Below are 15,135 nucleotides of genomic sequence, written 5' to 3'. Positions count from 1 at the left end.
CTGTGCTCCCTCTGTGCTGCCAAGCCCCCAGCACCCCTGTCTCCTGCAGGAGTGGCAGTGTGAGCGGCCTCACCCTCAAGCTGATGAAGACCTCGGTCTACGAGATGCTGGACACCCTCTCAGATGATGACTATGTCAATGTGGCCTCGGTGAGTGCCTGGGGCAAGGGGAAGGGTTGTGCCCCCAGGCACCTCCCAGCTCCCCAGCACAGGAACCCCTTTCCCCCAAGCACACCTGGCTAAGGGCTCTGCAGACAGAAATGCCATTTCTTGTCTTCTTAACCAGCCACCAAATGGCTGCTCAGGGCTCGGCACACAAAAGCTGCCCCTATCAGGGGGCATTTGGCAGAGATGTTCCTGCATTATCCCAGCCAGCCACCTTCTGTCTGTCACCAGCCACTGACACCCCACGGCTGTGTCACCAGCACAGTGGCCATGCCATGCCACCGCATCTGCGTGTCACTGGCTGCCCCGCCCCTGCCTGGCCACCAGCAGCGGCGCTAATTAACGTGTCTGGCCTGGCTCTGTTCCCTGGATGGCCGCTCCCCTAATGAATGGGCCCCATTGCCGGTAAATGAAGCTGTAAGGGAGAGGCAGCACCTGCTCCCGATGCCGGCACAGAGCAGCACAGCACGGCTGCTTGCACAGGCTGGGGCTCCTGCAGAAGCGAGGGTGCAGGTACAGCACCCGCAGCACAGCTCATTGCTGGATTTGTCCCAAGCCAAACTTCAGCCTCAGCCCTCCCTGGGACGTGGGACACGTCTGGGTCACCTGCTGCCCGTGAGAGCTGAGTGTGATGAGTGGCTTGTGCCTGCTGCTGTCTGCCCTGTCCCCTCCTGTGAGCCACTCCCCTCCATCTCGCCCCACAGTTCAATGAGAAGGCAAAGCCGGTGTCGTGTTTCAAGCACCTGGTGCAGGCCAACATCCGCAACAAGAAGGTGTTCAAGGAGGACGTGCAGGGCATGGTGGCCAAGGGCACCACAGACTACAAGGCTGGCTTTGAGTATGCCTTCGACCAGCTGCAGAACGTGAGCCAGGGGCTGGGCTGGGGTGGGGGACAGCTGGGACAGCTGTGGGTGCTGGGGACGGTGGGACAGCTCCGAGTGCCTGGCTGCTGCCCTGTGCTGAGGGCTCCTTGTGCTCCTTCTCCATGCTGGGGGAGACATCCCACCTCCAGGTGTGCTGCAGCCAAGGCTTTGCTGGTGCTGCTCCCCTCTGGGTTATTACAAGTTAGCAGGGCTGGGTGGAGGGGTCAGACCCAACCAGACACTGTGCCAGAGACAAGATAAAGATGAATGGTGCTATTAGGTGCCACAACATCATTCCCAGTGTCCCTCCTGCCCATTCAGCCTGGTCACCCTCACCCCAGAAAAATGGGCTGGGAAAAGAGGCAGGTTGGGGCCAGCCCTCCTGGCTACATCCAGCCCTCCTGGCTACATCCAGCCCTCCTGGCTACATCCAGCCCTGTGCCCAGCACTGCTGGCTGCAGGTGTGGAAGACTCAGGTGCTGTGTCTGCCCCACAGTCCAACATCACACGTGCCAACTGCAACAAGATGATCATGATGTTCACGGACGGCGGCGAGGACCGAGTGCAGGATGTCTTTGAGAAGTACAACTGGCCCAACAAGACGGTGAGAGGCCCTGGGCTGGGTGCTGGGCTGGGGCTGCTCCAGCTCCACTGCTGGCTTCTGCTCCATTTGCCTCCTTGCCATCCCCCCTCCCCAGCAGCCTGCTCCTGCGTGGAGCTGCTGCCCTGCCAATGGGTTTATAGCTGCTCCCGCCTTCCTGTGGGACCAGGCACACTGTGGGATGCTGGGGAGGGAATGGGACTGGTGGGCTCCCTGAATGCTGGCCCTGAGGGGAGCACACCCCAAGCATGGGGACAGGGCTGCTGGCAGGCAGATGAACCAGCAGGAAGGTCCCAGTTACTGCTCAGTACCTTGAAACCTGTGGGGTGGGGCTGTTCTGGCCCATGTGTCACCTCAGGGAGCACAGACCCCTCTGGCAGCAGTGATGCCCCAGAGCAAGGACCACTGAGCTGGGTGACTTGAGCCAACAGAGTGATGCTGGAGGGCAGGACTGGCTGGGGCCAGGCAAGGAGACAGGGACTCCCTTGCTGCCAGCACTTGCAGGAGTCTCCTGCCCCCTTGCACTCACTCTGTGGGCCATGGCAGGCAATGCCACGCTGTCCCTGGGGAGGTTGTCATTGGCTGGGAGCACTGAGTGTTGAAAACAGGGGTGCCCAGTGGATGGCCCTCAGTGCAGGCTCTGCCACAGGTGCGGGTCTTCACCTTCTCCGTGGGGCAGCACAACTACGACGTGACCCCGCTGCAGTGGATGGCCTGTGCCAACAAAGGTGAGCACCCAGCGGGTGCTGGGCTCACCCCTCGGCTCCTGTGGGTGCCACACCAGCACAGCCCTGGCTGCAGCCCTGCAGGAAGGGCAGCAGGACAGCCAGACTGCTGGGCAGATGGATCTTCAGCTGCCTTTCTCTCTCTTTTCCAAGGTTACTACTTCGAGATCCCCTCCATCGGCGCCATCCGCATTAACACGCAGGTACAGCCGGGAGCCAGGCAGGCAGAGCCCCCTCGGGCTGCCCTGCCTGGGGCAGTTCAGGCAGCCCCAGCCCCACTGGGGACAGCCCACAGGCTGGCAGTGAGTGTGGCAGCAAGCTGGGGAGCCGAGCTGAGCCCTCAGCCAGGCTCTGCATTATTAAGTAATTCATCTTCTGCAGCTCCCCACGGACCTGCTGCCTTTTGAGTGACTAATTATGAAACATCAGGCGTTAATCAGCACAGAGCAGAGCTGAGTGCGGGCAGGGAGAGAGTGTGGGCAGGGCCAAGCCTGGCAGAGCTGTGTCTGCCCCACACCTCCTCTCACTGCCTCTTTTCTGCCCCTTTTCTTTATGGGACGTGCACAGGGTGCCGTGAGGGCAGGTGGTGAGGGCAGGGCAGGGCTGGCATTGTGGCACAGGGGCTCCCTCCCTGCCCAGAGATCTTCCTTGGCAAGGTGAGACAGGAAAAGAGAAACCTGCCCCAGGAGAAGATGGCAGCCAGGGAGACAGGAGTGACATGGTCAGGCATGGTGGTCCAGGCATGATGGAGCAATCCCAGCCCCAGGAATGGCTGGGGGGCTCTGGCTGGTGCTGCCTGGGGAGCCCCTGCCCTGCCTGTGCATGGCCAGTGATGAGCAGCACCTTGTTTGCATCTTATGGGCCTGTAGGGGTCCCAGCTGGAGCCCCCAGGTTTGGTGGCTGCCAAGCCCCCTCCCCAAGCTCAGCCTCACCCCATTAACATTATTGGGGTGTGCTTAGGGACAAGGGTGTCAGCAGGCTGGAGCAAGGAGACATCCAGTTCCCATGTTGTCATTTCCTGTGTCCTGTGTCCCTGCAGGAGTACCTGGATGTGCTGGGCAGGCCCATGGTCCTGGCTGGGAACCGAGCCAAGCAGGTCCAGTGGACCAATGTGTACCAGGATGCCCTGGTAAGGACCCCCCAGCCCCAGGGGCAGGTGGGGATCCCCACACATGGGGATGTGGGTGGGGACTGCGGCCCCAGGGTGCAGCTGGGGACACTGACCCCAGGGGTCAGGGTCCCACAGAACTCTGGGGTGCAGGTGGATGGGGACACCAGCCCCAGGGTCCTGCACAGGACATGCCCCATCAACCCCCCTCTGCTGCCCACCCCAGCCCTGGCCCTGCAGCAGTGAGGGGCCATGGGGCATCATTCTGTGCTTGTGCAGGGGCTGGGCCTGGTGGTGACAGGAACGCTGCCAGTGTTCAACCTGACGGAGGACAGCAGTGACAGGAAGGTAGGAGACTCTGCTGGCCCTGGTGTGGGGCCACTGTGGGGTGGGGAAGGGGCCCTGGTGATGTGTGTGTGGCTGCAGGGGGGACACTGGCATCCCTGGGGTGCTGAGTGCTCTGCACCACCTCCCTGCAGTGACACCAGGGGTGACTGCCATCCCTGGGACCCAAAATTACCTTGGCCAGCTCTCACAGTTCAGCTGGGACAGCTGACAGCTGCCAGTCCCTGGGGGGAGCATGAGTGTCCCATGGGGGCTCCTGGGGGGCTGCTCCATCCCACCCTGTGCCCCTGCAGTATCCAAATGTGACCCACACGTCCCCAGAAGGGGAAGAGGTCCATCCTGCTGATTCCCTGTCCCCGGGCTGGTGGTGGCAGGTGACAGCCCTGGTCCCACCCACGTCCATCCTGCCTTTCCTTCCAGAACCAGCTCATCCTGGGCGTGATGGGAATCGATGTGGCTCTCAATGACATCAAGAGGCTGACGCCGCGTTACAACGTGCGTGGGTTCCCCTCTGCCCCTGCCCTGCACTGCCTGATCCTGGTGGGGGATCCCTCTGATGGGATCCCCAAGCTGTGTCCCAGCTCCCCAGAGCACCTCCAGCAGCACTGGCACCTAGCAGGAGCTGGGACAGGCAGGACTGTGACTGTGTTCACAGGGGTTTTAGGATGAGGGAAGATACGAGGATCTGACTCCATGTTTCAGAAGGCTGATTTATTATTTTATGATATATATTATATTAAAACTATACTAAAAGAATAGAAGAAAGGATTTCATCAGAAGGCTAGCTAAGAATAGAAAAAGAAAGAATGATAACAAAGGCTTGTGTCTCGGACAGAGAGTCCGAGCCAGCTGACTGTGATTGGCCATTAATTAGAAACAACTCCATGAGACCAATCACAGATCCACCTGTTGCATTCCACAGCAGCAGATAACCATTGTTTACATTTTGTTCTTGAGGCCCCTCAGCTTCTCAGGAGGAAAAATCCTAAGGAAAGGATTTTTCATAAAAGATGTCTGTGACACAGGAGAGCAGGGATCAAAGCTGTGTGATGCTCTGGGACTCAGTGCAGAGCCAAAACCCTTGTAGGGTCAGCAGGGAATAAACCCTACAGGCCTGGGGAAAGGAGCAGTGGGAAAAATCCAGAGCCAAACTCTCACCCAGGAGTGAGTGGCAGATTGCATTGTCCTGAGAACAGAAATGAATGGATAGAATGGGCCGAGCCCTGGGGGTGACGTGGGGCGAGCTCTGCCTGCAGAGGTGAGGGTGATGACACCAGCACAGTGTGCCACACCACAGAGCCACCTGCTCAGCCTCACCCCTCCTCCTGTCCTCCTGCAGCTGGGGGCCAATGGTTACGTGTTTGCCATCGACCTGAACGGCTACGTGCTGCTGCACCCCAACCTGCAGCCCCAGGTGAGCAGGGGCCCGAGGGGCAGCAGCCACGGGGATGAGCCAGGCCCTGGGGGCTTTCCAGGGCCCTTAGGACTTAGCTGTGGGGTTTGTGATGAGTTAGTCTGGGCTCAGCAGTAGCTGCAGGAGCCCTGAGCCCTTCCCTGGCTCTCCCTTTGTTCCTGCAGATCATCAATTTCCGTGAGCCAGTGACTCTGGACTTCCTGGATGCTGAGCTGGAGGATGAAAACAAGGAGGAGGTGAGCAGAGCAGGGGCAGCTTCTGGGGCACAGGCTGCCCCTCTCATCTGCAGTTGCAAAGGGCACTCAGCCCCTCCAGCCTGTCCTTCAGAGAGTCTCCTCCTCAGGGTCCTGGCACAGCTCCCATGGAGCACAGAGGGGACAGGAGCTGGGTCACTGTCCCCTGTGTGCAATGAACCTCCCCAGTCTGCTCCCCCTGCACCCCACGGGTACCCACAGGTGCATGGCCAGGCTCTGTGGCCCTCAGTTGCCTCCTCTGTGTCCCACAGATCCGGAGAAGCATGATTGATGGCAACGATGGGCAGAGGTTCATCAAGACCCTCATCAAGTCCCTGGACGAGGTAACACTGCAGGGGAAGGGGGTCACAGCTGGAACTGTCACTGTGCTGAGCGCCCAGAGGCAGCAGTGGGGATGAGGGGCTGTGCCAGGGCCCTGTGGCACTGTGCCAGCAGAGTCCTGGCAGTGCCAGGCCTGACTGGCTGCCTCTGGCCCACAGCAATACATCGACGAGGTGTTCCGGACCTACACGTGGGCTCCCATCAAAAGCACCAACTACAGGTGAGTGTCACACCCTGACTGCCCTGCCCTGGCTGGACCCACACCAGCACAGGCCTGGGGGCTTGTGCCTGCAGCTCCCAAAGTCCCCGAGGCCACCAGGGATGTGTCCCTCGGGCTGTGAGGTTGCATATGCACTGCCACACTATTGCACACAGGCAGTGATGTGCTGAACTCCTGAAAGGGCTGCCTAACAGTGTTAGGTACTGTAGAGCTTGGACACAGCCCCCAGGACTCCAGACAGGCTGCAGGGCTGGCATGCAAGGGGCCAGACAAGGGACACCTCTGCCACCCCCTGTCTGCCCAGCCAGGGGCTCATGCAGGTCCCTGCCTGCTCTAGGGTGGGTGACAGTGACATGTGCCCACCCTGCAGCACAGGCACTGTCTTTAGAGCCAGAGGAGAGCAAAGTTCTGCATTTATCACCCAGTTTTCATGAGTTTGGATCAGCAGATGTGTAAGAAACATCCTGACATCATCATTTCTCAACTCACACTGCCTTCATCCTGGAAGGAGCCATGTGAGCCCCTGTTGCCCAGTGTGCTCTCCTCCTCCTCCTCCTCCTCCTCCTCCTCCTCCTCCTCACCACCCAGCTCTGGAGGGGCTGGCAAGGGTCACAGCCACTCCCCACTGCTCTGCAGCAGGGATATTTCCTGGGTTTCCTTGGGATGCCACCAACACTAAACAGAAAAAAGCCACCACCCTTTTCCTGAGAGCTGTGGTTTGGGGTGCCAGCAGCTCTGCTGTGCTGGCTGCAATGCCCAGACTGTGCCCCTGCTGCCAGTGCAGACAGGGTTATCTGAAGGGGTGCTTTAGGGAGGAAACCCAGATCCCAGTGGCTCTGGTGCAGGAGTTATATCTGATGAGAGTCAGGAATGTGTTCTTGCTCAGTTATTCCTGACAACACCTGGCACAAACTCTGTCACCAAAGGCCACTGCAGCTGGCACCAGGGAGTCCAGTTCCCTCTGGCAGTGTGTCCTGTGGGTTAAGCAGCCCCAGCACCACCTCCTGCTATCTCCTTTCCCACCCTGTCCCACAGCCTGCATGCCAGATTCCTGGCTGGCAGATCACTCTTGTTCCTGACTTGTCTGGCTCCTGGTGCCTGTATAATGGTTGTCATTGGTTTCTCCAGTCTGGGAAGGCTTTGTTCCTTCTTTAATGGGCTGTATCTCTTTGTGCCTTCCTCCCTCACAGGGATGGTGTGTTCCTCTTTCACATGCACCTCCCTTGGTTCCTGGGCTGGCACATCCTGCCCATCTCAGCCCTGGCTAGGCAGATGTGCCAACTTCTGTGCCCATGTATGCCCCCAGCTCAGCCCTGGGTGCTCTGGGCATGACCCTGGATAGCTCAGGATGACCCTGGGTGCTCTGAGGATGACCTTGGATGCCCCAGGATGACCCTGGGTGCTCTGAGGATGACTCTGGATGCCTCAGGACAGTGCTGGCTGCAGTTCCTGGAGAGCAGGACACAGCAGGCTGTGGAGGGGGCCAGTGGGGCTCTGCCTGCCATCACCTGGGTGTAGCTGCTGCCAGCAGGTGCCAGGCAGGGACTGGGAGCTGGCCAAGGATTCTGGGAGGATGTAAAGCCTTACACCAGGTGTCTGCTCTCCCTCTCCACAGCCTGGGGCTGGTTCTGCCTCCCTACAGTACCTACTACATCCAGGCCAACCTCAGCGACCAGATCCTGCAAGTGAAGTGTAAGTAGCCCCTGGCTCTCCCCGCCGCCCTCTCACACCCCCCCTCACCCCACCCAGCCCGTGGCTGTCGGGGGGAGAAACACAAACCAAAGGCTTGGGAAAGGTCATAGGGATCACTGTGAGAGGCAAAATAAAAGCTAAAGCTAGGAGAGGCGTGAGTAGAGGTGAGCACACGGAGGGAAAGCGAGCTGCCTGCCTGGGGTGCCCCTGGGGTTTGGTCCTTGCGCAGCCCCGGGGCTGCAGGCAGGCTCAGGCTGCTTAGGGAGGTGCTGCCTGTTCGCCTCCCGGGGACGAGGGATGGCGCTGTGGCAGCCACATCATTTGTGAGCCTGGGGAAGTTTGCATGGATCTCTTTAATTTCCTTTGGTTTATTACGATACTTTGGTTTCAGTTTAAGCCATTTATTCTTTTTATGAGTTTGGTTTCGGTTGGTTTCGATTTTTGTTTGGAATTAATCTGTGTACGTGTGTGTTAGCCTGGCCCCCCTATCTCTCTCTTTCTCTTTCCCCTGACCCCCCAAGCCTTTTCCCCACCTCAGGTCCACGCTGCTCCCAGGGACCCTCTCCCCATGGGAGAACTGGACCCTTCCCCTCTCCCCTCTGGTTCCCCCTGTTTCTCCCTCTCGGCCACCCCGGTGGCCTGACCCCAGCCCCACTCCGAATCCAGCCCCTGCCACCCCCTCCATCCATGGGCAGGAGCCCTGTGTCCCTGTGGGGACAAGGCCAGGCTGTCCCCATCCCCGGGAGGGGGGATCCCCCCGTCCTCCCCAGCTCTGCCCACCGTGCCGTGCATGCCCCCTGACTCAGTGAGGACATTTTGATATCAAGACTGTTGCAACTGTTTGCTACTGATTCTCATTTTCCTTTGGAGTATTGAATATATATCTATATATTTCTCTAGTTATATCTTTGCATTTTATTTTTTGTTCTTATTTCACCGTGGCCTTTGCTTTTTCTTTTGTTACTGGGTTTTTCTTATGTTTTCTTTTCTTCATGTCGTTTTTTGCAAGAGGTTTCCTTTTGGTATGATTATAGTACACAATATTTTTATTCAAACGTCGATTGAATAAAATATTGTTTGTGCCCCCCTTCCCCCTTTCCACCCAACCCCTTTTTTTTTTGTTTGTTGTTTTTTGTTTGTTGTTTTTCTTGCTTTCTCTCTATGGTGGATTCACACAGTACCAAACATCAAAATGAAGGGCAAGTATTTTCAGTCTCAGACCACTCACCTTCACCACCCCGTCCCCTGCCCCGTGTCCAGTCCCCCCCAGCCCCCTGCTTGCCCATCTCCCTGCCCGTTTGCCACGCCGAACCTGCAAACCGCCACCAACTCGCCCTTCCTCCCTTCTCCTTCTCCTCTTCCTCCTCCTCTCCTCCAGTTCCCCCTTTATTTGAAAGCAACATGTCTTGTTCTGTTCATGAGAGCTTTGTCACGAAAATCCCACTCCCTCCCTGCGCATCACTCCCAAACCTGGTTCGATATCGTTCAAGAGCTGATCTTGTATGAAACTGCCCTTTTTGACCCACGAGGAGTTTGTAGCTAGTTGGATGCCCTGCTCTTCCTCCCCAACGCTGCCCCTTCTTGCTCCTCTTCTCCCGCTCGTCTCCTCCAACTCCTTCTCCCCTTCTCCTGGCTCCTTTGCTTCCTCCTCCCCAAGACAACTCAACCTGAAAGGGATAGGGCTGTGCAGGGAGAGGGGGGCTGTGGGGTGGGTGCCCCAAGGTGGCAGGGATGGAGGACAGGCGGGGGGCCCAATCCATCAGCCTCTGGGACAGGCTTTTTGGGGAAAGCCTACAAGCAGGAACACTCTGCAGAGATGGGATGGGACCACTGGGCAGTGCCTCCCAGCTGCACAGGTGACGGCGAGCCTGGCCCCAGGGGCAGGCGGGACGGCTGAGCTCAGGGGTGCCACACTGCCTGCCCCCACAGCTGCTTGGTGGCCGTCCCCCCTGCCCTGGGGACCAGCATGGCATGGTGCAGTGTCCTGTACCGCTGAAGGTGCAGTGTCCTGGTGCCGTCTGTGCCCCTGGGAGCAGCCAAGTTTGAGGCCCAAGTCCCACCGAGGCAGGCCGAGGTGCCAGGGTCGGTCTGTCCCTGCAGTGGAGCAGGACATCCCCCATGGGACACAGGATTTGGCCCCCATTCCCTCACTGCCAGAGGGGCCTCCTGACCCACAGCTCCCACTCAGCCCCACAGTGGGCCAGGGGACACCCACGCCACCACTCTCCATCCCACGCAGCCCCCAGCACACGGCACGCACCAGCAGCCTGCCCGGCACCCCCTCCCTGGCACCGGCAGGGACACGGCTTGGGGGGGCACTGCAGCACAGGAGGGGCCATGGGGGACAGGGCCAGGCGAGCAGGACAGTGGAGAGGTGGAAGTGTCACCCTCAGCCCTGTTCAATCAGCCTTGAGTTGCCTCTTCCCAGTGCCCCTGTGATGGCAATGCTGATGGACCAAGTACGAGTGTTTGTACTCCTCCTCCTCCTCTTCCTCTTCTTCCTCTCATCGGCTTGTACCCAGCCCCTGCCTCCAGCCCTCAGAGAGCAACAGTCCAACCTCTGGCTGTGCCGTGCAATGCACCAGGAGCTGGCGGGAGGGCAAGGGGGTGGCGGTGCCCGTCCTGGGGGAGATGTTATCCCGGGGTGTCCCAGGGCACCCCCCATGCACCCCCCAACCCAGCTCGCCCCCGCGAGCTGAGCCCTGCATCCTCTGTCTCCTCTGCCGGGGGCAATCCCAGAGACCCCCCAAAGCTACTGGGCTGCACCCCTGTTAAAGCAGAGCGCGGATCCCCGTCCCCATGGGGGTACCACGGCCCCGGGGAGGGAGGGGGCACCGGTGCCCGGCAGTGGAGCCCGGCAGCGCATTGCACGGCCCTGCAGCAGGGCGGGAGCCTCTGGTTGGACTGTCCTCGGCAAGGTTTCCCTCTGGCCGTGTTGATGCCTGAAAACTCCCTTTATTTTTTTTCTCCCGACAACCGAGTGTTCTGGTGATCCTCCTCCGGCCAGGAGCGCAGCATGTGGTTCCCTGCCCTCGCCCACCACCCCTCCCCCGAGAGAGAGACGTCCCCGCCCTCCCGAACATGCATATATATATATATACATGTGCGCACATATATATATGTGTGTGTGTCTGTGTGTCCCTGCGTACCGGCCGCGTACGCACCGCGCGCCTCCAGCCCGCCACCGAGCAAATTCGAGCCGAGATGGGCAAACCTCTCCTGATTTGGCTTAACCTTCCTTCCCGTGCGGTGCCAGCAACAGCAGAACGGCCTTTTCCTTCCTCTCTTGTTACCAAGAGCAGCAAATGCCTTTTTCTTTTTTTCTAATTTTTTTTGTTCCCTCCCCTCTCTCTCTCTCTCTCTCTCTCTCTCTGTCCGTCTCTCTCCCTCCTGGCCCCGGCGCCCCCGCTCCCCGCCGGATAACCTTCCCTTTCTGTTGCAGATTTTGAATACCTGCTGCCCAACAGCTTTGAGTCGGAGGGACATGTGTTCATTGCTCCCAGGTAGCTTTGCGTGTGCGCTTGCCGAGGTGTGCATCCGCCCCGGCCCCGCTGCCGACCCCCCCATCGCCCCCATCCTCGCCTCATCGTGCCTTGTCCCCGCTCCCCGTGCCCTGTGGCTGTGTGTGTCGTGTGCCCGCTCGGCCGCGGGGCTGCCGCCGGGACCCCGGCCCCGCGGTTGCATCCAGCAGAGTATATATCTATATTTTTATATATTTATATATATATATATATGCACCCGGTGCAGCCCGACCTCTGCGCGTGCATATATAGGTATAGTTTCTGAAAATCCTGCCGAGCGAGGGGCCGCCGGCCGCATCATACAGTCGTGCTGGCTGCGGGGGGGGGAGAAGGAGGGGGAGGTTTCGGCCCAAATTTGGGATGCCCAGAGGGTATGGGGACATGAGGAGCCCATAGCAGCCCCCTGACGGACAGATGTGTCCCCTCCCCTGGGCCATGCCGCCCAGTGTGTCACCTAGCAGGGATAAAGGGCCATCCATCACTGGGCTGTTTGGGGAACCCCATGGCTCTGCCAGCACCGCGCCCTTCCCGCCACCACAGTGCAATCTCTAATTAACACCACCAGCTAATCACCTATCTGCTCATAGGTTGTTACGGCAGCTACACGTCCTGTTAGGGGACGTTTTGCCAGTGCAGCTTTTGGGGATTGCAGTGGGTTGAGGTCCAGCACAGCCACCTGCGGGTACCCCCTGCCCTCCCGGCCCGCAGCAGCAGTCACTCGCTCCAGCTCTGGGCGAAGCAGCCCGGAATGTGCAGTCACTGCGCCCGCTGCCTTTTTGGGGAGCTGAGTCCCCAGGCCCTCTGCTGGGCACTGGGTGTGAAGCCCAGGACACATGGGAGCCAAAGCAGAGCGTGAATGAGAAACAGGAACACAGTTATTGAAAACTAGCCGTAAGCACGCCGAGAGGATGGATAGGGAGGGGATGCCCGAGGCCCCAGGAGTGGGGCTGCACCCACTGAGGCTGCAGTGCCTGCTCCGTGCCCGGTGCGGGGCTCTGCAGACGCTGCAGCTGGAGAGAACAGCGGGTGTGGAAGTCAGGGCGAGCCCCTCGGTATCCCCAGGGCGGCTCCGTGAGCAGCCTCGGTGCGGTGGGGCAGGGAGGGGCCGTGTGCCCAGGGCGACTGTATGATCTGCTGCCGCGCCCACGGGCCTCTGGGCATTTTCAGAAACCGTATATCCCCCGTCCCCCGTGGGTGTGTGAGTACCTGTATCTGTGCGTGTCGGTGGAGGTATTTAGGTGGCTGTTCCCCCCCGAACAGGGGTGGAGGGGCCGGGCCGAGCTGGACAGGGTGCCTCACCTTTTTCAGCTGCCCTGTGGGCATGCTCCCTGCCACCCTTTGCTCCGTTTGTCCTCTGAATGACAGAGTTTTTGGCAGTCAGGAGCTTGGTGGAGGGGTTGTGAGTGGGGGAGCCCTGAGCACCCTGTCACTGTTCACAGCCACACTGCTGAGGACAGGAGGCTCTTGGCACACTGGGGTGGCACTAACCTGTGCCACCCAGAGTCTCGTGGTGACCAACAGGTTACAGCTGTCCCTGGCATCGGTGGGGCTGGGACTCTGTGCTCAGGATGTCCCAGACTGAAGCAGGGACATGGCACCCACCATACTGCCTGTCCCAGGAGTGTCTCAGGGCCATGATGCCCATGGGCAAGCACCCATCTCCACCAGCTGGGCTCAGCCAGCACCCAACCAGCTGTGCAAAGGGCACAGCTACGGCTTTGAGTGCCTGCCTGGTGCTGCCAGTGCAGCTGTGGAGAATCCTGAGGCAAATCCCTGCTGGCACCCACAATGGAGCCCCAATCCCTGGGGTGCCACAGGGGCAGGGCAGGGTGGGCACAGCCCCGCAGGTAAGTACGGTGCCAGAGGCACCCAGTCCCACAAGTAGCCCCAGCGGGATGGGGAGAGATGGACTCGGTGTTGTACCATTCTGGGCAAACCAGATCCATCAGAGCTTGCCCTGGAAGAGGTGACGGCACCTCAGGGCCTGTGGCAGTGACAGACCTGGTGACTGGTGGGACACTTCCCTGGTGGCACTGTAGGCAGCTGGGGCTGGGTACTGGGCAGTCTGCAGAGGTGCCCACAGCCAGTTCCCCTGGCGGGTGACACTCCCAGGAGAGGTGGCAGTCACCACCATTGTGTCCCTGTCAAGCCTGGGTGCTGGCAGCACAGCCAGCCCCTGCCCTGCTGTCCCCGGGGCAGAACTGACCTTGCCTTTTCCATCCCCACGAACCACAAACCTTGTCCCCAAACCCCAGAGAGTATTGCAAAGACCTCGACCTGTCGGATAACAACACCGAGTTCCTGGAAAACTTTATTGCCCTCATGGAAAAGGTGACCCCAGACTCCAAGCAGTGTGAGTAGCTGGGATGGCTGCTGGGGGGGCTGCTGGGGGGTTGAGGGTGGATGGGGATTCAGGGGGAGGTGGAGCAGGGGATAAAGTGTGCTGGGGTTGGGGTCCTGGGAGCTGCTGCAGAGTGGGTGCTGGGACAGAGCTGGGGACATGGGTGGCCCTCATGGGGTCAGCTCTCACCTCCTCCTCCACTCCAAGGCGACAACTTCCTCCTGCACAACCTAATCCTGGACACGGGTATCACACAGCAGCTGGTGGACCAGGTCTGGAAGGACCAGGACCTCAACACGTAGGTGGAGGGGAGATGGCCCAGGGTGGGCAGCACTGTCTTGGGACAGATGAGGATGGGGATGGGCTGTGGAGGCAGGGGCAGAGCAAAACCCCACTGATGGCTGGTGTACCTGGCCCCTCTCCTTGCAGGTACAGCCTCCTGGCTGTCTTCGCAGCCACCGACGGGGGCATCACCCGTGTATTCCCTAACAAGTGAGTGTCTGCCCTGCACAGTGGCGTGTTTGCTCCTGCTGGGCCATCTCTGGTGGGACCAGAGATGGCAGTGACAGTCATGGCTGTGGCTTCTCCCTGCCAGGGCCGCAGATGACTGGGAGGAGGAACCAGAGCCCTTCAACGCCAGCTTCTACCGGAGGAGCCTGGACAACAAGGGCTACATCTTCAAGCCACCCTATCGAGATGGTGGGTGCCAGCTCAGGGTGACAGGATGTGACCCAGGCTGGCACTGGCTCCATGTGTCCCCTGATGTCACCCCTGCCTTCCACAGCTGGCTACCGGGGGCTGGACCTGGAGAACAACACCATTGGGATCCTGGTGAGCACCGCCGTGGAGCTCAGCATCGGGGGAAAGACTCTGAAGCCCGCAGGTAGGCAGGGAGCTGGGTGCCCTGGTGCCAGGCTGGGGGGTCCCTGCACCCCCTCCAGGCTGCAGCTCACCCTGTCTCCCACTGCCCCAGTGGTGGGGGTGAAGCTGGACCTGGAGGCCTGGGCTGAGAAGTTCAAAGTGCTGGCGAGCAACCGGACAGACCGAGACCAGCTGGGCACCCGCCGGGTACGTCCTGGGGCTGGCACAGCCAGGGAACAGGGGTGCAGACAGGGCAGGGAGGGAGCTCTGCGTGCTGGGGGGCACTGCTGGGACATGGCGCCTGTGGTTGGAATGGGTTTGTTCCTCAGGGTTCCTGTCCCCAGCCTCTGGGGACACCACCCTGCATGTCCCCTTCTGGCTGGGAGGACAGCTCTGGGGGGATGACCATCCTGCTAACCTGTCCCTCTGCCCTGCTTTTGGTTGACAGTGTGACCCCTCAAGCAGCTGTGAGATGGACTGTGAGGCCAACAACAAGGTGGGTGGTGGGCAGGGGTGGGAGCAGCTGGTGGGGGTGTATGGAATGGCTGGGAGAGATCCGTGTCTCCTGCTTACCCAGCCTGTGCACCCACCCTGTGCCCTGCCTGCTGCTCCCCCAAGCTCAGCCAGACCCAGCCCACCTCACAGGGATGAAGGCCTGGGGGTTGCCCCATGGATGGTGGACCCTCTGAGAGGGTTGTTAAACCC

The 15,135-nt window shown here is 60.0% G+C and overlaps 1 protein-coding gene across 2 annotated transcripts in view; it reads left to right on the top strand.

The window, feature by feature from the left end:
- Positions 1-15,135, top strand: part of CACNA2D2 (calcium voltage-gated channel auxiliary subunit alpha2delta 2) — a 210,582-nt gene that overhangs the window by 190,706 nt on the left and 4,741 nt on the right. Inside the window, exons 10-31 of one of the 2 annotated variants that reach the window (XM_071439913.1) lie at positions 50-149; positions 869-1,027; positions 1,524-1,631; positions 2,278-2,356; positions 2,507-2,556; positions 3,393-3,482; positions 3,741-3,809; positions 4,227-4,301; positions 5,146-5,220; positions 5,385-5,456; positions 5,726-5,797; positions 5,954-6,015; positions 7,631-7,707; positions 8,886-8,906; positions 11,150-11,210; positions 13,484-13,581; positions 13,777-13,867; positions 13,999-14,061; positions 14,165-14,268; positions 14,354-14,452; positions 14,543-14,637; positions 14,879-14,926. In XM_071439913.1, the coding sequence (XP_071296014.1) occupies positions 50-149; positions 869-1,027; positions 1,524-1,631; positions 2,278-2,356; positions 2,507-2,556; positions 3,393-3,482; positions 3,741-3,809; positions 4,227-4,301; positions 5,146-5,220; positions 5,385-5,456; positions 5,726-5,797; positions 5,954-6,015; positions 7,631-7,707; positions 8,886-8,906; positions 11,150-11,210; positions 13,484-13,581; positions 13,777-13,867; positions 13,999-14,061; positions 14,165-14,268; positions 14,354-14,452; positions 14,543-14,637; positions 14,879-14,926 (1,768 nt within the window). The remainder of the gene's footprint in view (positions 1-49; positions 150-868; positions 1,028-1,523; positions 1,632-2,277; positions 2,357-2,506; positions 2,557-3,392; positions 3,483-3,740; positions 3,810-4,226; positions 4,302-5,145; positions 5,221-5,384; positions 5,457-5,725; positions 5,798-5,953; positions 6,016-7,630; positions 7,708-8,885; positions 8,907-11,149; positions 11,211-13,483; positions 13,582-13,776; positions 13,868-13,998; positions 14,062-14,164; positions 14,269-14,353; positions 14,453-14,542; positions 14,638-14,878; positions 14,927-15,135) is intronic. The other variant, XM_071439914.1, reaches the window with a different exon arrangement.

The sequence above is a fragment of the Agelaius tricolor genome, unplaced genomic scaffold, assembly GCF_023055355.1.
Source record: "Agelaius tricolor isolate 1412-34295 unplaced genomic scaffold, bAgeTri1.0.p SCAF_14, whole genome shotgun sequence".
NCBI lineage: Eukaryota > Metazoa > Chordata > Aves > Passeriformes > Icteridae > Agelaius > Agelaius tricolor.
Note: the sequence above shows the minus strand (reverse complement) of the source record. Positions and strands in the feature narration are given on the sequence as shown.